At 46.4% G+C, this 22,464-nt stretch overlaps 1 protein-coding gene across 1 annotated transcript in view; it reads right to left on the reverse strand.

Annotated features, from left to right (window-relative positions):
* The window catches only part of ADAMTS12 (ADAM metallopeptidase with thrombospondin type 1 motif 12), a 609,414-nt gene that overhangs the window by 98,966 nt on the left and 487,984 nt on the right, over nucleotides 1–22,464 (reverse strand). Inside the window, exons 20-21 of the mRNA XM_073543900.1 lie at nucleotides 11,294–11,504; nucleotides 9,076–10,149 (exon numbers count right to left, since the gene is read on the reverse strand). Coding sequence (XP_073400001.1) covers nucleotides 9,076–10,149; nucleotides 11,294–11,504 — 1,285 coding nt within the window. The remainder of the gene's footprint in view (nucleotides 1–9,075; nucleotides 10,150–11,293; nucleotides 11,505–22,464) is intronic.

Genomic DNA, 22,464 nt, shown 5'->3' on the forward strand with positions numbered 1-22,464 from the left:
CAGCAGGGGGCGCAATAACACGTATGTAACAGCAGGGGGAGCCATAACAAGTATGTAACAGCAGGGGGCGCCATAACAAGTATGTAACAGCAGGGGGCGCTATAATACGTATGCAACAGCAGGGGGCGCCTTAACATGTAACAGCAGGGGGCGCTATAACAAGTATGTAATAGCAGGAGGCATCATAACATGTATGTAACACCGGGGGCGCCATAACAAGTATGTAACACCAGGGGGCGCCATAACAAGTATGTAACACCAGGGGGCGCTATAACAAGTATGTAATAGCAGGAGGCATCATAACAAGTATGTGACAGCAGGAGGCATCATAACAAGTATGTGACAGCAGTGGGAGCCATAACAAGTATGTAACAGCAGGGGGCGCCATAATAAGTATGTGACACCAGGAGGCGCCATAACAAGTATGTGACACCAGGAGGCGCCATAACACGTATATAACAGCAGGGGGCGCCATAACAAGTATGTAACAGCAGGGTGCACCATAACACGTATGTAACAGCGGGGGGCGCCATAACAAGTATGTAACAGCAGGGGGAGCCATAACAAGTATTTAGCAGCAGGGGGTGCCATAACAAGTATGTAACAGCAGGGGGCGCCATAACAAGTATTTAGCAGCAGGGGGGGCCATAACAAGTATGTAACAGCAGGGTGCGCCATAACACGTATGTAACAGCGGGGGGCGCCATAACAAGTATGTAACAGCAGGGGGCGCCATAACAAGTATTTAGCAGCAGGGGGTGCCATAACAAGTATGTAACAGCAGGGGGCGCCATAACAAGTATTTAACAGCAGGGGGTGCCATAACAAGTATTTAACACCAGGGGGCGCCATAACAACTATGTAACAACAGGAGGCGCCATAACAAGTACGTAACAGCAGGGGGCGCCATAACAAGTACGTAACAGCAGGGGACGCCATAACACGTACGTAACACCAGGGGGCGGCATAACAAGTATGTAACAGCAGGGGGCGCCATAACAAGTATGTAACACCAGGGGGCGCCATAACAAGTTTGTAACAGCAAGGGGTGCGATAACAGGTATGTAACAACAGGGGGCGCCATAACAGGTATGTAACACCAGGGGGCGCCATAACATGCATGTAACAGCAGGGGGCGCCATAACAGGTATGTAACAACAGGGGGCGCCATAACACGTATGTAACAGCAGGGAGCGCCATAACAGTTATGTAACAACAGGGGGCGCCATAACACGTATGTAACAGCAGGGGGCGCCATAACACGTATGTAACAGCAGGGGGCGCCATAACACGTATGTAACAGCAGTGGGCGCCATAACACGTATGTAACAGCAGGGGGCGCCATAACACGTATGTAACAGCAGGGGGCGCCATAACAAGTATGTAACAGCAGGGGGCGCCATAACAAGAATGTAACAGCAGGGGGCGCCTTAACACGTATGTAACAGCAGGGGGCGCCATAACAAGTATGTAACAGGAGGAGGCGCCATAACAAGTATGTGACACCAGGAGGCGCCATAACAAGTATTTAACACCAGAGGGTGCCATAACAAGTATGTAACAGCAGGGTGCACATAACAAGTATGTAACAGCAGGGGGCGCCATAACAAGAATGCAACACCAGGGGGCGCCATAACAAATATGTTACAGCAGGGTGCACCATAACAAGTATGTAACAGCAGGGGGCGCCATAACAAGTATGTTACAGCAGGGGGCGCCATAACAAGTATGTAACAGCAGGGGGCGCCATAACAAGTATGTAACAGTAGGGGGCGCTATAACAAGTATTTCACACCAGGGGGCGCCATAACAAGTATGTAACACCAGGGGACGCCATAACAAGTATGTAACACCAGGGGACGCCATAACAAGTATGTAACAGCAGGGGGCGCCATAACAAGTATGTAACAGCAGGGGGCGCCATAACAAGTATGTAACACCAGGGGACGCCATAACAAGTATGTAAACCAGGGGGCGCCATAACAAGGCTGTAACACCAGGGGGCGCCATAACAAGTATGTAACAGCAGGGGGCGCCATAACAAGTATGTAACAGCAGGGGGCGCCATAACAAGTATGTAACAGGAGGAGGCGCCATAACAAGTATGCAACAGCAGGGGGCGCCATAACAAGTATGCAACAGCAGGGGGCGCCATAACAAGTATTTAACACCAGGGGGCGCCATAACAAGTGTGTAACATCAGGGGGTGCCATAACTAGTATGTAACAGCAGGGAGCGCCATAATAAGTATGTAACAGGAGGAGGCGCCATAACATGTATGTAACAGCAGGGGGCGACATAACAAGTATTTAACAGCAGGGGGTGCTATAACAAGTATTTAACAGCAGGGGGTGCCATAACAAGTATTTAACACCAGAGGGTGCCATAACAAGTATGTAACAGCAAGGTGCACCATAGCAAGTATGTAACAGCAGGGGGCGCCATAACAAGAATGCAACACCAGGGGGCGCCATAACAAATGTTACAGTAGGGTGCACCATAACAAGTATCTAACAGCAGGGGGAGCCATAACAAGTATGTAACAGCAGGGGGCGCCATAAAAAGTATGTAACAGCAGGGGACGCCATAACAAGTATGTGACAGCAGGGTGCACCATAACAAGTATGTAACAGCAGGGGGCGCCATAACAAGTATGTTACAGCAGGGGGCGCCATAACAAGTATGTAACAGCAGGGGGCGCCATAACAAGTATGTGACACCAGGAGGCGCCATAACACGTATATGACAGCAGGGGGCGCCATAACAAGTATGTAACAGCAGGGTGCACCATAACACGTATGTAACAGCGGGGGGCGCCATAACAAGTATGTAATAGCAGGGGCCGCCATAACAAGTATTTAGCAGCAGGGGGTGCCATAACAAGTATGTAACAGCAGGGGGTGCCATAACAAGTATTTAACAGCAGGGGGCGCCATAACAAGTATTTAACACCAGGGGGCGCCATAACAACTATGTAACAACAGGAAGCGCCATAACAAGTACGTAACAGCAGGGGGCGCCATAACAAGTACGTAACAGCAGGGGACGCCATAACACGTACGTAACACCAGGGGGCGGCATAAGAAGTATGTAATAGCAGGGGGCGCCATAACAAGTATGTAACACTAGGGGGCGCCATAACAAGTATGTAACAGCAAGGGGTGCGATAACAGGTATGTAACAACAGGGGGCGCCATAACAGGTATGTAACAGCAGGGGGCCCAATAACACGTATGTAACACCAGGGGGCGCCATAACAGGTATGTAACACCAGGGGGCGCCATAACACTTATGTAACAGCAGGGGGTGCCATAACAGGTATGTAACAACAGGGGGCGCCATAACACGTATGTAACAGCAGGGAGCGCCATAACAGGTATGTAACAACAGGGGGCGCCATAACACGTATGTAACAGCAGGGGGCGCCATAACACCTATGTAACAGCAGTGGGCGCCATAACACGTATGTAACAGCAGTGGGCGCCATAACAAGTATGTAACAGCAGGGGGCGCCATAACACGTATGTAACAGCAGGGGGCACCATAACACATATGTAACAGCAGGGGGCGCCATAACAAGTATGTAACAGCAGGGGGCGCTATAACACGTATGCAACAGCAGGGGGCGCCTTAACATGTAACAGCAGGGGGCGCCATAACAAGTATGTAATAGCAGGAGGCATCATAACATGTATGTAACACCGGGGGCGCCATAACAAGTATGTAACACCAGGGGGCGCCATAACAAGTATGTAACACCAGGGGGCGCTATAACAAGTATGTAATAGCAGGAGGCATCATAACAAGTATGTGACAGCAGGAGGCATCATAACAAGTATGTGACAGCAGGGTGCGCCATAACAAGTATGTAACAGCAGGGGGCGCCATAATAAGTATGTGACACCAGGAGGCGCCATAACAAGTATGTGACACCAGGAGGTGCCATAACACGTATAGAACAGCAGGGGGCGCCATAACAAGTATGTAACAGCAGGGTGCACCATAACACGTATGTAACAGCGGGGGGCGCCATAACAAGTATGTAACAGCAGGGGGCGCCATAACAAGTATTTAGCAGCAGGGGCTGTCATAACAAGTATGCAACAGCAGAGGGCGCCATAACAAGTATTTAACAGCAGGGGGTGCCATAACAAGTATTTAACACCAGGGGGCGCCATAACAACTATGTAACAACAGGAGGCGCCATAACAAGTATGTAACAGCAGGGGGCGCCATAACAAGTACGTAACAGCAGGGGACGCCATAACACGTACGTAACACCAGGGGGGCGGCATAACAAGTATGTAACAGCAGGGGGCGCCATAGCAAGTATGTAACACCAGGGGGCGCCATAACAAGTATGTAACAGCAAGGGGTGCGATAACAGGTATGTAACAACAGGGGGCGCCATAACAGGTATGTAACATCAGGGGGCCCAATAACACGTATGTAACACCAGGGGGCGCCATAACAGGTATGTAACACCAGGGGGCGCCATAACATGTATGTAACAGCAGGGGGCGCCATAACAGGTATGTAACAGCAGGGGGCGCCATAACACGTATGTAACAGCAGGGAGCGCCATAACAGTTATGTAACAACAGGGGGCGCCATAACAAGTATGTAACAGCAGGGGGCGCCATAACACGTATGTAACAGCAGGGAGCGCCATAACAGTTATGTAACAACAGGGGGCGCCATAACAAGTATGTAACAGCAGGGGGCGCCATAACACGTATGTAACAGCAGTGGGCGCCATAACACGTATGTAACAGCAGGGGGCGTCATAACACGTATGTAACAGCAGGGGGCGCCATAACAAGTATGTAACAGCAGGGGGCACCATAACAAGTATGTAACAGCAGGGGGCGCCATAACACGTATGTAACAGCAGGGGGCGCCATAACACGTATGTAACAGCAGGGGGCGCCATAACAAGTATGTAACAGCAGGGGGCACCATAACAAGTATGTAACAGCAGGGGGCGCTATAACACGTATGCAACAGCAGGGGGCGCCTTAACATGTAACAGCAGGTGGCACCATAACTAGAATGTAACAGGAGGAGGCTCCATAACAAGTATGTAACACCAGGGGGCGCCATAACAAGTATGTAACTCCAGGGGGCGCCATAACAAGTATGTAACACCAGGGGGCGCTATAACAAGTATGTAATAGGAGGAGGCATCATAACAAGTATGTGACAGCAGGAGGCATCATATAAAGTATGTGACAGCAGGGGGTGCTATAACATGTATGTAACAGTAGGGGGCGCCATAACAATTATGTAACAGCAGGGGGCGCCATAACTAGAATGTAACAGGAGGAGGCGCCATAACAAGTATGTAACAGCAGGAGGCATCATAACATGTATGTAAACCGGGGGCGCCATAACAAGTATGTAACACCAGGGGGCACCATAACAAGTATGTAACAGCAGGGGGCGCCATAACAAGTATTTAGCAGCACGGGGGCGCCATAGCACGTATGTAACAGCAGGGGGCGCCATAACAAGTATGTAACAGCAGGGAGCGCCATAACAAGTATGTAATAGCAGGAGGCATCATAACAAGTATGTGACAGCAGGGGGCGCTATAACACGTATGCAACAGCAGGGGGCGCCATAACAAGTATGTAACAGCAGGAGGCATCATAACAAGTATGTGACAGCAGGGGGCGCTATAACACGTATGCAACAGCAGTAGGGGCCATAACACGTATGTAACAGCAGGGGGCGCCATAACACGTATGTAACAGCAGGGGGCGCCATAGCACGTACGTAACAGCAGGGGGCGCCATAACTAGAATGTAACAGGAGGAGGCGCCATAACAAGTATGTAACAGCAGGAGGCGCCATAACACGTATGTAACACCAGGAGGCTCCATAATAAATATGTAAAAGGGGGTGACATAACAAGAATGTGACACCAGGGTGTGATACAATAAGAATGTAACACCACAGGACGCCATAAAAAGTATGTAACACCAGAGGGCGCCTCAACAGATAGTAACAGCAGGAGGCACCATGACAAGTGTGTAACTAAAGGAGGCGTCATTATTAAAGGATTTATAATAAAATAGTGAAGCATCTGTGGAAAAATTAGGTTATAAATCTCTTTGCTCGTTGTGTTCGCAGCTCCTGCACAGACTTGTGTGTCTCCATGGATACAGATTACAAACCACATGCAGCTGGTAACCTTGTCATCGGCCGTTACACAGGGAGGTAAATGTACAGTGAAGATCCGTGTTCAGACAGCGATTTTGTGTCTCCAATGCTCAGATATGGAATAACATCTCACAGGGAGGGGAGCAGAGAAAATGATCGCCTGATCACAGACCGTCACTAGATGTTCATATCAGCTCCTAATACAGGACGAAACGGGCAAATTACTCCGCACTTTCAGCTCATGGGGCGAAGGACAAAAGGAAGCAAAATGAGGTCCTGGAGAATCATATTAGAAAGATTCCTGACTTTACAAAACTGATCAATAATGAAATAAAAAAATATTTATTTTCCCTTTAATGCTGCACGAATGAAGCTGAAATGTAAAAATGTGCAATGAAAAGATAAAATTATGTATAAAACACATGAGGTATTGGTCAATATTTTGGCCCAAATACACAAACTCGCAACCCACGTCAAGTCATATCTGCGAGACTCTGCACTAAATCCAAGAACGGCGCACAGAAAAAGAAATGTGTTTTTTGAATTTCTGTCTTTTTTTTAATCTATCTCTGTATTATCTATCTATCTATTATTTATGTATCAATCATCTATCATTTGTCTAATTATTTACCTTCTATCTATCTATCTATCTATCTATATCTATTATCTATCTATATCTATTATCTATTTATCTATATCTATTATCTATCTATTTATATATCTATTATCTGTCTATTATCTATCTATTATCTGTCTATTATCTATCTATTATCTATCTATTATCTATTATTTATCTATTATCTATCTATCTATTATCTATTGTGAGGCAGTGACCACTGTTACAGCTAGGGGGCACTGTGTGTTCTTCCTTGGGATATGCATGGAGGCGTATTGAGCCTATGGGAAATGCGTTGTTGTCACAGGCATAGCTGGGATTGCAATGGTGAAGCAGTGACCGATGTCACAGGTAGGGGTCGCTGTGTAGTCTCCCTAGGATATGCACGAAGGTGTGTGAAGGCCATAGGTGTGCATGGAAGTCACGGGCGTAGCTGTGACTGCAAAGCAGACTGATTATAAAGGTAAGTGTTAGTATTGGACATGTTAATGTCCAAGACAGAGGTAGGGAAAACCTGCTCTGGAATAGGTGTTTTGAAACTGACTGCAGTATGTCAGTGTTGCAATCTGTTTCATTTCAGGTCTGGGTTTCTGTGATAAAAGCCCTGCAGGAAAGGGTTAGTGAGGTCTTAGTGAATTCTGAGCGAGTCTGAGGAGTCTCAGGTGTGTCAGGGCCAGAGTGAGGCCTGGCCACCCACAGCGTACACAGTGGTGCTGCCGTCCACGGTGACTGGTGTCAGATGTGGATGTCTTGTGCCCGGAGGTAGACAGTTCCTGTGCCCGAAGAAAGAATGGCGTGGGTAACCGCTGCAAACAGATGGATATGGTGCCCGGCTGCGATCCAGAGGATATCAAGTACTGTGTACGGCTGTGTGCGTGAGTAAAGAGACTAAAGGAGGCTGTAAGTGAGAGACATTGGCGCGGCGTGCAGTCGCCCACGGAAACTGGACAAGGTAAAGTCCGTCATGTTTAGGGACTGTGATACAAAGCCGTGCACTATGTAGAGCTATGAACCGGTGTGAGTTGAACACTGATAATATGCTCTGAAGTAATATGCAATTGTGTGGATGGGAACCTTTCTGTGTGACGATAACATATTAAAGAGACTTTTAAGTTTCAGCTTTGTGGGTCACTGCCTCCTCACTGTGTACGGTGCTACCGCTGCACTACACTATTATCTATCTATCTATTATCCATTCATCCTTCCATCATTTATATGAGATAATAGATAATTGCTGGTATATAGATATAATAGATATGGCAGATACACAGACGCCTCCATCGCATTGCAGTTTGCTACTAAGTTCTTTCTGTTGAACAGTTTGTTCTGGAAACCTGACATCTGCCCTGTCCACCACGAGCCACGCGCTGGAACAGAGAAATAATGATGAGAGCAATAGATAAAAACCAGCAGCGACACATGGAACATGTTGGAAAATGATTTAAAAGCAGAGTTGAAAGCTGCCACCGAGAACACGGATATTCAGCGTTTTACCTGCTGACACATTTCTGTGGTCTATTATTTGTGTTACGCTGTTAGGATACAGAGCGGGATATTTAAAGGGAAACAGCGCACAAATCTATCGGTTCCTGTGGGAACTTTCCCACGGATTGTCCAGATTCCCCAATAAAGATGTTCCAGCACTGACCGTTCTGTCACAGGAAGTGATGACTTCCCATTGGTTGGTCACCTGATTGCTGAGGCCTGTGATTGGCATATGCACCTCCTCCCTTTACTAACCACCTGATTAGTGCAGCCAGTCAGAGGCCTCAGATGTCAGGTGACCAAAAGGGAAGTCATCACTTCCTGTCCCCTGGAAGACCAGCAAAGCGGCCTGTACTTTATTGTGGGGGGCTACAGATGGGGAGTGCTTCTATTTTTTTCTCATTGTATAACATTTCCTGCCTTCAGAAAAATTTTGTTTGGAAGTCAGACATCCCCTTTAAGGAGATAAATGTCTCAGTGTAACATTTGTGGGATATTCACCATGGACAAAAGCAATAGTAATATCCAATGGTTACTTGATATAGTTCCAGGAGGAATAACAGAGGCACAATGCAGTTCTTAGAAAAGTTGCCCCAGAATTGTAATAAAGATGACTACTTCCTTGTAGGTGCAGAACCAGTTGGGTCCATGGGCCCTGTCTGGCATTCACTTGATTTGGTCTAAATTGTAATACCCGTCATGGCCTATTCACAAGGGTAGCACTATTTCTGTACAAAAACCTTCTAAAAATAGTGAAAAATTGTACAAACATTTTTCAGAACTTTTCATTATTTTATACAGCTTCTTACCTCACTCCAGTCGCCCACTATCCAGTATATGGTGTCCGTCCTATTCCCTGAGGGCTCGGTAGTGTTGTCGCTTGCCGTGTCGTTCAGTATACTGCTGTTTTGGTTCTTCTCTATATCTGGAGATACCTCCTGTGAGATATTTTGGCCAGGAGCTGGCAACTGATCATGGTTGGCTATGTCAACCACTTCTGAATCCTGCTCATGCCAGTCCTCATACGTAATATTGTCAGGTGGACTCCCAGTAGTTGGCGGCAGGTTGAGAGTTCTTGAGCTGTCCGTCGTGATCATCACCGGAGATGACGATTGAGGGTGGATTGTGTGGTTCTCCGGGTGAACCTTCACTCTACCCTTGTGTCTCTTACTCCTGGACTCGATGATGTTGTTACTTTCAGCATCGTAGTAGATGTCCGGCTCCTCGGTTGGGACGTCACTTAACTCAAAGTCTTTTTGGGTGTCTGGTTCTTGAGTCAGATAGTCGTATCTCGGGGTTAGATCAGACATTCGGGTATCGTTGGGTGGAGAGCTGGTGGCATTGAAGACCAAGTCAAGGTCACCTTGTGTCACGGTTTCATCCTTTGTTACGAGGGTCTCGTTGACATCTTTGAGAGTGGAGGAAACTTCGGTCGTGTTTACGGCAACTTTTTTCTTGTTACTGGACACGAGGACGAAGTTGTATTTGTATACCACGTTGAAGTGGGTGGAGTTGGGGATGTCGTAGATTTGGAAGTCTTCTTCTATGGAGTTGGCGGGAGGGAGCGGTGAAGCTGTAGTAGATGGCGGTGTGGTCTCCACACTTTGCTTTGAAGCTTTCGTTGCTGATGGAAATCTAGGATTCTTTTTGATCAGGAAGAAACGTCTCTTGGGTCCATGTGTAACTTTGGGGTAGATTTTGAGGGTTGTTTTGAGGTTCTTGTATTTGGGAGGAAGTTGGTCTGGTCTTTTCTGGAATGGGCACTGCTGAAGTCCACAGAGAGCTTTGGAGTAGGGTTTTTTAGAAGGGTCACACGATTCGTTGTTGTATTTTGGACATGTCACGTTACGGGTTCGGATGCCACCTCCACATGAGACCGAACACTGAAATGTGAGGAGATATAAGTATCTTTATATATACAGTATATACTGGGATCAGATGTAAAAGTATAGGTCTGCAATATTCCTGGGAACACAGAGTAAAAATTAGCCACAATAACCACATTTTTCCTTTCTCTACTCATAGCTATGCCTCTGATGGATTGCACTCCCAGTGGTCTGGCATGGTACTGCAATAAAGTCATGTAGAAGAGACATGCGACCAAATATTATCTGCTCTAAACAAGTAAAAGTGAAGCAACCTCTATTAAAAATATCCTACTCTTAAATGTACACAGCTCCTGTGCAGGCCTATGTGTCTCTATGGAGTCAGAGTAAAAGCAAACTCTGTAGTCTGGTCTCACAGTCACTTTACCCTCTTGTCCTTCAGATGCTTCTTCCACCAGGATCAGACTACACAGGCTGGGTGTGCTTGTAGTCTGTAACCATGAAGACACATAGTTCGGCACAGGAGCTGTATACACAAAACGTAAGGATATTTGTAATCAAGACTATTTAATATTTTTTTTAGGTGGGTTGTTGAGGGTCAGACCCCAGAACAGATGCCCTTTTTTTCCACTGCACACCCGTTAAATCGATGCTCCCATCAATGCAGCCATTAAAATGAGTTACAATACCAGACTCAGACTTATGCAATGGATGGTGCAGAGTCAGGGACAGCAGTAAAAGGGACCTTTGTTCTACTGATTGCTGGGGGTCCAAGATAATCATTGATTACATATTCATTGCCCAAGGATAAAGGAAGACCATGAGCAAAATGTACACACTGGGAATGGTTAATGCAGAGGCTGAGGGTGCGAAGCGCGGTCTAGGGACGCAAGGTAAACCCAAATGGGGAACCCGACATCCGGACCTGCACTGCTTATAGCGCAGAGGACAAGGTTTGCACAGAGTGATCCTTTAATAACCCATTATTCATAGAATCATAGAATCGTAGAGTTGGAAGGGACCTCCTGGGTCATCTGGTCCAACCCCCTGCTCAAAGCAGGATTCACTAAACCATCCCAGACAGATGTCTGTCCAGCCTCTGTTTGAAGACTTCCATTGAAGGAGAACTCACCACTTCTCGTGGCAGCCTGTTCCACTCATTGATCACTCTAACTCATTATTGGCCAGCATCCATGTTTACCTCGGTCCAGTTGCTCACGGACCAGTCGGAGGGACATGATACGTCTCGGTTGCAGGACATATAGTTTTTTGGCTTGGTGAGATGGTGGCAGTCCTGAGAAGACAGGGCTTGTTCATCCGTCCCCACCGTTCTGATGCACAGCACCGTCCTCTTCTTCTCACCAGTCGGGCCGCAGGTAGCCGAGCATTCCTGCCAATCCCCGGTCCACCACCTGAAAGCAGAGAAAAAAATCCTTAGTTGCTAATTTGTTTGCCCTGGGACCATAAGATACTGTACCTGATAAAAGCCAATCAGTAAGACTCCTCTTTTATTCCTGTACAAAAAAGTTCAGTAATACCCCTTGAAATATGGAGAGGTTCCCAAAATCCATCCTCTTATTTGCTTTCTTTTTAATCCTTTATAAATACTAGATCCCCCTCCCTAACCTTCATTATATCTACATACCCAGGCTGGGGGTAGATGGGGCTGCCAGATTCAGGGACAAGACAAGTATCCCCCCAAAAAAACATTTTAAGAAAATACTGATGTAATTATTGTTTGTCCTTTAACCTTTTTTCTGCTTATTCCTGAAATCTGACCTAAAATGTCCAAAACCAAAGTTCTACAGCCCTAATCCTAGAAATAACCATAGCTCTAGCTAGGGATGGAAAAAGTGCTCAAAAGCAAAAACTGTCTTATAGTGTTTTTTTTTTTTTTTTATTATATTTGTTATAGTTTTCGCAGAAGGTCACTGTCTCTTTTCTTGTAAAATTGCAAGTTAAAAAAGTGGAAGAAAACTGCGTAGCTGAGCCTGTGTCCTTTCATTTGCTGCCTATGCAGAGTGCAGTAGTCCAAATACGTTACTACAAGCTGCATAGGATGACTGAGATAACAAAGCTGACTTTTATTTATTCTGAGATCTTTGAATGTTGGTTGCTGCCTATGCAGAGCGCAGGAGCTAATGACAAACTCATCATGACTGGCGCCCTCTGCTTAGGAGCTGCAGGCACCGTCACAGATAACAAAGAAGACAACCACAGAATTTGTGCCATTCGAAAAGGCAATTATTGCACGTGCCGTTTATTGGTCATCTTGGACCATATGAAACTGGGGCCAATGGGTGTGGGGGCACTAAATGCTGAGACCATAGAGGTGGTGCCACAAAACAAGGATTAGCAAGCCAATAGGGCTATGCTATCCCTTTAAGAGCTGCTACACAGGGTGACCATTGTGACATTTCCCGGCAGGAGGCCGCTGTTTGTTCCCGTACAGGTGTCACCTGCGCTGACGGGAGCAGCCGCGTCCTCTGCGTGTCAGCGTGTGCAGCTCGTCAGATAATCATTGTAATCAATCGTCTCACATTTCCCCCTCTGCAGCGACGAGGATTATCAGGAGGAAATAGAATGGAGCAGCGCTAGATTGTGTCATCATTAGGCCAATGAGAAATCCAACACAATCCGCCAGGTGCGAGGAGGAAACATTATCACCACGGCCCCGGCTCCATCCCAACATATTACTATGTGAGAGGCTCCTCTGTGCCTACATATATGAGATCTCATGTATGCACCGAGGCTTACACCAAATCTCACAATACAAACTGTACACAGTATTGCAAACTTCTCTTAGACCTGATGAGACTGGTGTATTTACTGGGAAGACTTATTTTAGAATGTCTGTATAATTTTTTTAGGAAGTTTAACATCAACCTCATCATCTAGTCCAATGAACAGTTCCATCCTCAGTGTCCCTCCTCCCTGCTTCTGAATCTCTGCCTACCTATCCTGATTGACAGCCCCTCAGTGTTCCTCCTCCAAGTGTTACTCATGCTCTGCCCATCTAGCCTGATTGACAGCTGTACAGTCCCTCCTCGTTGCTTCTTTATGTCCATCAACATAGTCTGATTGACAGCTCCTCAGTGTCCCTCCTCCCTGCTGTTGAATCTCCGTCCATCTAGCCTGACTGATATCTTCATAGTTTCCAGGCTCCCTGCTGCTGAATCTTCACCCATCTAGCCTGATTAACAGATCCTCAGTGTCCCTCCTCCCTGCTGAATCTTCACCCATACTGGAATACTGCAATCTTACTTATTTCACAATTGGGTGACAATATATTCTGTAGGTGCCCCGCAATGATGTTTTGGGTGACAATACACAGGTGCCCCGTGATCATGTTCTGGGTGACAATACATAGGTGCCCCGTGATCATGTTCTGGGTGACAATACATAGGGGCCCCGTGATCGTGTTCTGGGTGACAATACATAGGTGCCCCGTGATCATGTTCTGGGTGACAATACATAGGTGCCCCGTGATCATGTTCTGGGTGACAATACATAGGGGCCCCGCGATCATGTTCTGGGTGACAATACATAGGGGCCCCGTGATCATGTTCTGGGTGACAATACACAGGTGCCCCGTGATCATGTTCTGGGTGACAATACATAGGTGCCCCGTGATCATGTTCTGGGTGACAATACATAGGGGCCCCGTGATCATGTTCTGGGTGACAATACATAGGGGCCCCGTGATCATGTTCTGGGTGACAATACATAGGGGCCCCGTGTTCATGTTCTGGGTGACAATACATAGGTGCCCCGTGATCATGTTCTGGGTGACAATACATAGGTGCCCCGTGATCATGTTCTGGGTGACAATACATAGGTGCCCCGTGATCGTGTTCTGGGTGACAATACATAGGTGCCCCGTGATCATGTTCTGGGTGACAATACATAGGTGCCCCGTGATCGTGTTCTGGGTGACAATACATAGGGGCTCCGTGATCGTGTTCTGGCTGACAAGAGCGACCAGACTGGTGACCGGTCTGCAAACCCTGTCTTATGAGGAAAGGTTGCAGGATTTGGGAATGTTTAGTTTGCAAAAGAGAAAATTGAGAGGAGACTTAATAGCTGTCTACAAATATCTAAAGGGCTGTCACATTGTAGAAGGATCAACTTTATTCTCATTCGCACAAGGAAAGACTAGAAGCAATGGGATGAAACTGAATGGGAGGAGACACAGATTAGATATTAGAAAAAACTTTTTGACAGAGTGATCAATGAGTGGAACAAGCTGCCACGAGAAGTGGTGAGTTCTCCTTCAATGGAAGTCTTCAAACAGAGGCTGGACAGACATCTGACTGGGATGATTTAGCGAATCCTGCTTTGAGCAGGGGGTTGGACCAGATGACCCAGGAGGTCCCTTCCAACTCTACGATTCTATGATTCTACATAGGTGCCCCGTGATCATGTTCTGAGTGACAATACATAGGGGCCCCGTGATCTTGTTCTGAGTGACAATACATAGGGGCCCCGTGATCATGTTCTGAGTGACAATACATAGGGGCCCCGTGATCATGTTCTGGGTGACAATACATAGGTGCCCCGTGATCATGTTCTGAGTGACAATACATAGGGGCCCCGTGATCTTGTTCTGAGTGACAATACATAGGGGCCCCGTGATCTTGTTCTGAGTGACAATACATAGGGGCCCCGTGATCATGTTCTGGGTGACAATACATAGGTGCCCAGTGATCATGTTCTGGGTGACAATACATAGGTGCCCCGTGATCATGTTCTGAGTGACAATACATAGGGGCCCCGTGATCTTGTTCTGAGTGACAATACATAGGTGCCCCGTGATCATGTTCTGAGTGACAATACATAGGTGCCCCGTGATCATGTTCTGAGTGACAATACATAGGTGCCCCGTGATCATGTTCTGAGTGACAATACATAGGTGCCCCGTGATCATGTTCTGGGTGACAATACATAGGTGCCCCGTGATCATGTTCTGAGTGACAATACATAGGTGCCCCGTGATCATGTTCTGAGTGACAATACATAGGTGCCCCGTGATCATGTTCTGAGTGACAATACATAGGTGCCCCGTGATCATGTTCTGAGTGAAAATACATAGGTGCCCCGTGATCATGTTCTGAGTGACAATACATAGGTGCCCCGTGATCATGTTCTGGGTGACAATACATAGGTGCCCCGTGATCATGTTCTGGGTGACAATACATAGGTGCCCCGTGATCATATTCTGAGTGACAATACATAGGTGCCCCGTGATCATGTTCTGAGTGACAATACATAGGTGCCCCGTGATCATGTTCTGAGTGACAATACATAGGTGCCCCGTGATCATGTTCTGAGTGACAATACATAGGTGCCCCGTGATCATGTTCTGGGTGACAATACATAGGTGCCCCGTGATCATGTTCTGGGTGACGATACATAGGTGCCCCGTGATCATGTTCTGGGTGACGATACATAGGTGCCCCGTGATCATATTCTGAGTGACAATACATAGGTGCCCCGTGATCTTGCTCTGAGTGACAATACATTGGGGCCCCGTGATCATGTTCTGAGTGACAATACATAGGGGCCCCGTGATCATGTTCTGAGTGACAATACATAGGGGCCCCGTGATCATGTTCTGGGTGACGATACATAGGTGCCCCGTGATCTTGTTCTGAGTGACAATACATAGGGGCCCCGTGATCTTGTTCTGAGTGACAATACATAGGTGCCCCGTGATCTTGTTCTGAGTGACAATGTGAAGTACAGTATTCAGATGTACGGGACATCTTATTCTCAAAGACTCCATTTTTGTGCTTGCGACGCCATTTTGTTGTTTATGAGTTAAATTTTGTAACTAGGTGAAATTTTGCAGCTGTTATGAAACCAGACTGTTCTAGTCTGCACAAGATATGAGATATGAGACCCTGAAGAATGTGCTATTGTTCTATTCTCTACGTCACGGAACTAGGGACATATTCTGATTTTCTTGCAATACTATTGGCTTATAAAGTAAATGTGTCACGACGATGCTATTGGTAGCTGAGTACTTTGCATAATTAAGCAAAATACTATAAAAAGGTGACATAATAAATGGGGTTAGTGATCGGCCTTGATCCTCCCATACAGAGGCACGCGTTTCCGTCTGGTCATTCCCAGTTGCTAGCAACACCCTGTTGATTAATTTGGAAATCACTTGGTCAACCGTGAAGGGTTAATTTAGACCTCCCTCAATAGCTCCCTCCACAGCTGGCGCCAACGTGGGGACCCCGAATAGGGACGCCTCTGCCCCCGGAGGACAACAACACAAAGTACCCTCGGACCGGACACAGGAACTGGAAAATTGGGACTGATCACCCCCCACAACCACGGTAAGTTGGCAGTTCTACTGTTCAGACTGACCGTTGGTGTGGTTTTCCTGTGCTTGTTGCCGCAAAGAGGATCTGAGGTTTGTCCTTGATGGTGGGGTGATTCATGGGTGGAATCATATAGAGGTGTAGTCCCGTTGGGGGCCCAGTGTTCGAACCGAACATCATAAGGGACAGACACCCCGGATTGATCAGTGATTGTGGCTCTCTTTATTGTCAAAATATCAAAGATTAGATAGGATACGTAACTCAGGTATACATAGATATATATATATATAACCAGAGGTGTCCGGAGGGATAGTCTAAGACACCCTCCTCCTTTCACTAAGTACCGCGTTGAATTTTGGGCATCCCAGAGGGGGATAGACCCAGTGGAACAGACTGTAATGGCCGCTCCAGTACTGTGCACAACTGAAGTAAGGATATTTAGCTCTAAAGGAGAGAATCCGTGGAAGAAAAAGAAGAATTTTGTGGCTTGGCACATGAATTGTGTGAGGAAGGTGTTAGGAAGATCAGAGGAAGTTAATTCTGATTGTTTCTGTTACTGATATGTTGAAGAAGGAATTGAGAAAGTGATTAAGAAAGTGACAGAGTAATGTGCCAGAGAGACTCCAGACGGTGCATTAAAAGTAGAAAAAAAAAGTTTTCAGAAGACTTTAACCCGATCTGTATCAGCAGGGGAAGAAAAAGAAAAAAGCAAGCCAGCAGCTGCAGTAGTTACATCCCCCACCGCCCCCACCGCGTTCCCCTCCAATCTCAGCCCCACCGCAGCTGTAAACAGCTCATTCTGGAACACATAGCAAACTCCAACTTCCGTCCTCCAACCATACACAAATTCAGCTCCCTACTCCAATATCTCTCCCAATCCTATGACTGAGAACCCTGCTCCCCAGCCCCTCCATGCCAATTCTCGTCTGCAATGCTGGCGCTGTGTGTTGTGAGCTCATCTGTTCATTCACCTTTTGTGTCCGAGGATCTCCCTCTTCTGGTGAAGGAGGGTAGTGAGGCTGATTTGGATGAAAGAAACCAAACACCTGATCAGGTGGATTGTGACTGGGTAACGGGAACTTCAGACTGGATATAAGGAAGCCAACGCCCTTCTGAGTGGCTGGTGATTTCTCTGCTGGATTCTTGGAGACCAGTCTGATTCCTGCTTCCCAAAGATAAGTTTTTGCTTTGCTATTGATCTTATTGGTTTTGGTTTTGTTTTCCTTGTTTTTTGAGTTCAGCCATCCCTGGCCGGGGGTGCGCTAGATTCTTATTCCTTGATCAGTGTTCTCTTTTGCTCTGCTTTCAGAATATTCTGAGTGCTGATATAGGGTTTGAAGTCTAGTGACTTCAGGGTCCTTTTTGCTTATCAGTTGTGTTGATAATATTTTTGGCAGGGTTTTCTCGGATTGTAGACAGCAGCTTTTCTGTCCTGTCCTTTTTAGTTAGCTTGGGCCCCATCGTTTGCTCAACCTATCTTTCTATCTGTGTTGGTGTTTTCATCTTGTTTCACCGTCATTATATGTTGGGGGCTGCCTATTGCTTTGGGGTCTGCTCTGGGGCAGTCAGTTTTTCCCTTTTCTCTCTTTGGGCTTATTTAGATCTCCAGCTGTGACGAGGTGTCTAGGATCACCGTAGGAACACTCCACGGCTACTACTAGTTGTGTGATGGGATTAGGGGTCTGCAATCCGCTAGTTTCCAACCTCTCTGATTTTCTGGGCTGAGCTTGTGTTTTGTTTTTTCCTCCTCGGTGACTCAATCATAACAGAATCACCAGCCATACCACAGATTCTAGGGTACTCAAATGCAGGAAGGAATTGTTAGAAAAAAAAAAAGTCACAGAATTTTTTTTTGTGTATATTTTTTCCTCTTTTTCTCTGAGGCCGTAGGAGGAATATATATTTTTTTTGCTGATGGAGTTTAAGCAATTGTCTGATCGTCTGGAGCAGCTTGCTGCTGAAGTGCGAGGAATTTCTGCCTATCTTGCTCATTCACATGCTGCTAAACCAAAAATCCCCACTCCTGATGTGTTTTTTGGGGATCGGTCTAAATTTTTGAATTTTAAAAATAATTGTAAATTATTTCTTGCCTTGAAGCCTAACTCATCGGGGAGCTCTGCGCAGCAGGTTAAAATTGTCATCTCCTTGCTGCGCGGCGATCCCCAGGATTGGGCGTTTTCTTTGGTACCAGATGATCCTGTTTTGGCTAATGTGGATGCATTTTTTCAGGCCCTGGGGTTGTTGTATGATGAACCTAATGCGATTGATCAAGCTGAAAAGACCCTGTTGTCATTGAGCCAGGGTCAAGATTCTGCAGAACTGTACTGTCAAAAATTCCAAAAGTGGGCGGTCCACACCACTTGGAATGATGGTGCCTTGGCAGCTCTTTTTCGGAAGGGTTTGTCAGAAGCCGTAAAGGATACTATGGTGGGATTTCCTGTTCCCTCTGGTCTTGACGATTCTAAGTCATTAGCCATTCAGGTTGATCGGCGATAACATGAGCGTAAAATTACACTGGAAATGCTGCCACCTGTTGAACAAATGTCTGAACCTATGCAATGTGATAGAGTTTTGTCTAGGGCGCAATGTCAGGAGTTTAGAAGGCGTAATAAGCTATGTTTTTTCTGTGGAGATGCCTCTCATACTATTTCTGTCTGCCCTAAACGAGAGAAACGTTTTGCACACACATTTGCTGTAGGTGGTGTACAACCTAAGTTTCTTCTGGCAATTACTCTGATCTGCTCCCTGTCCACATTTTCTGCTAAAGCCTTTGTGGATTCAGGAGCAGCCTTGAACCTAATGGATTTAGATTTTGCTAAACGTTGTGGTTTCCCTATGACACCCCTGCGGACGCCTATTCCTTTGAGGGGTATTGATGCTACTCCTTTGGCGAAGAATAAACCTCAATTTTGGACCCAGGTGGTAATGCGGGTTGCCCCAGACCATCAAGAAAATTGCAGATTTTTGGTGTTGCATAATTTGCATGATACCATCATGCTGGGGTTCCCCTGGTTGCAAATCCATAATCCAGTTTTGGATTGGAAATCTGTGTCTGTGGGGAGTTGGGGTTGTCGGTGTGCTCTTAGTGACACTCCTGTTTTCTCCACCTCTCCCCAGTCGCATGAGGTTCCTGACTATTTGGCTGATTTTTATGATTTGCTTAGTGAGAGTAAGTCTGCGTCTTTGCCTCCTCATAGGAGTTGTGACTGTGCAATTGAGCGGAGTCCGGGGTGTAAGTTTCCCAAGGGTCGACTTTTTAATTTATCTGTACCTGAACATGAGGCTATGCGTTCTTATATTAAGGAGTCGTTGGAGAAGGGTCATATTAGACCATCCTCTTCACCCTTGGGTGCTGGGTTTTTTTGTGGCCAAGAAGGATGGTTCATTAAGGCCCTGTATTGACTATCGCTCCCTTAACTAAATTACTGTTAAATATCAGTATCCGTTACCCCTGATTTCTGACCTATTTTCTAAAGTTGAAGGTGCTTGCTGGTTTACAAAGCTTGACCTCAGGGGGCGTATAACCTTATTCGCATTAAGCATGGGGATGAATGGAAGACAGCGTTTAATACTCCGGAGGGACATTTTGAGTACCTGGTGATGCCTTTTGGGCTCACTAACGCCCCTTCTGTCTTCCAGTGCTTCATGAATTATATTTTCCGGGACTTTGTGTATAAGTTTCTAATCATCTATTTGGATGATATTTTGATCTTTTCCAGATATTGGGACTCTCATGTGGAACATATTCGGACTGTGTTCCGGATTTTGAGGGAAAACTCCCTGTATGTTAAGGGATCGAAATGTCTTTTTGGTGTACAAAGGATTTCATTTTTGGGATTTATTTTGTCTCCGTCAACTATTGAAATGGACCCGGCCAAGGTACAGGCCATTTATGATTGGGTGCAGCCCACTTCTTTGAAGGCTCTCCAGAAGTTTTGCTAATTTTTATCGTAAGTTTATAGCCAATTTTTCTATTATTGCCAAACCATTAACTGATTTGACTAAGAAGGGCGCTGATTTGCTGAATTGGTCTCCAGAGGCTGTTTCTTCTTTTCAGGAGCTGAAGCAGAGGTTCACTTCTTCTCCGGTTTTGCGACAACCCAATGTCTCACTTCCATTTCAGGTGGAGGTGGATGCTTCAGAGACTGGTGCAGGAGCTGTTTTGTCCCAAAAAGATCCTGTAACATCTAAAATGAACCCCTGTGCCTTCTTTTCCCGAAAGTTCTCTCCTTCGGAACGCAACTATGATGTGGGGAATCGAGAACTGTTGGCCATGAAGTGGGCATTTGAGGAGTGGAGACATTGGTTGGAGGGAGCTAGACATCAAGTTGTGGTCCTCACTGACCACAAGAATTTGATCTACCTTGAGTCGGCTAAACGCTTGAATCCGAGACAGGCCAGGTGAGCCTTGTTTTTCACACATTTTGATTTTGTGGTCTCCTTTCTTCCGGGCACTAAGAACATTAAGTCTGATGCCCTCTCTAGGAGTTTTTTGGCTGATTCTCCTATTCTGACCAAGCCTGCTACCATCTTAGGTGAGGGGGTGGTTCTTTCTGCCATCTCGCCTGATTTGAGACGTGCCCTGGAGAAGTTTCAGGAGGATAAGCCTGAGCGTTGTCCCAGTGGTAGGTTGTATGTTCCTTACCAGTGGAGGAGGAAAGTGATGTCTGAGGTTCATTGCTCCGCATTGGCTGGTCATCCAGGTATTTTTGGTACTAGAGATTTGGTGAGTCGGTCTTTTTGGTGGCCTGCCTTGTCTCGTGATGTCAGAAATTTTGTGCAGTCCTATGGGACTTGCTCCCGATCTAAGCCTTGTTCTCGTTCTAGTGGGTTGTTGATGCCTTTGCCGGTGCCCAGGAGGCCATGGACCCATATTTCAATGGATTTTATTTCTGATCTACCTGTCTCTCAGAGGATGACTGTTATCTGGGTGATTTGTGATAGATTCTCTAAGATGGTCCATCTTGTACCACTCCCTAAGTTGCCATCTTCCTCAGAGTTGGTGCCCTTGTTTTTGCAACAGGTGGTTCGCTTGCACGGGATTCCTGAGAACATTGTATCGGACAGAAGAGTTCAGTTTGTCTCTAGATTCTGGAGGACCTTTTGTTCCAAGTTGGGAATTCAGTTGTCCTTCTCCTCTGCATTTCACCCTCAGACCAATGGGCAGACGGAGAGAACAAACCAGACTTTGGAGGCTTATTTGAGATGTTTTATATCTGCTGATCAGGATGATTGGGTCTCATTTTACCCTTGGCCGAATTTGCTTTAAATAATAGAGCTAGTTCTGCCACTTTGATGTCAACCTTTTTCTGTAACTTTGGGTTTCATCCTCGATTTTCTTCAGGGCAGGTGGAGTCTTCTGCCTGTCCAGGGGTTGACACTGTGGTGGAAAGAATGCAGCAGATTTGGGACCAAGTGGTGGATAAGTTGTCTCTTTCCCAGGAAAAGGCCCAGCGGTTTTCTAACCGGCATAGGACCATTGGTCCCCGGTTTAAGGTGGGTGATATGGTATGGTTGTCATCAAAGAATATCTCTATGAAAGTGGCTTCTCCAAAGTTTAAACCTAGATTTATTGGACCATACAAGATTTTGGAGATTATTAATCCGGTCTCTTTTCGGTTGGCTCTTCCTGTCACATTTAAGATTCATAATGTGTTTCATAAGTCCTTGTTGAAGAGGTTTGTTGAACCAGTGGTTCCTATGGCGGCACCTCCTGACCCTGTGTTGGTTGAAGGTAACATGGAATATGAGGTAGAGAAGATACTGGATTCCCATCTGGCTAGACGGAGACTCCAGTATTTGGTTAAGTGGAATGGTTATGGTCAGGAGGATAATTCCTGGGTCTCTGCCTCTGATATTCATGCCGAAAGATTGGTGCGTGCTTTTCATCGGGCTCATCCTGATCAGCCTGGTGGCTCGGATGAGGGTTCGGTGACCTCTCCTCAAGGGGGAGGTACTGTTGTGAGCTCATCTGTTCATTCACCTTTTGTGTCCGAGGATCTCCCTCTTCTGGTGAAGGAGGGTAGTGAGGCTGATTTGG

The sequence above is a fragment of the Dendrobates tinctorius genome, unplaced genomic scaffold, assembly GCF_039654945.1.
Source record: "Dendrobates tinctorius isolate UK_male_01 unplaced genomic scaffold, ASM3965494v1 ptg000135l, whole genome shotgun sequence".
Lineage (NCBI taxonomy): Eukaryota > Metazoa > Chordata > Amphibia > Anura > Dendrobatidae > Dendrobates > Dendrobates tinctorius.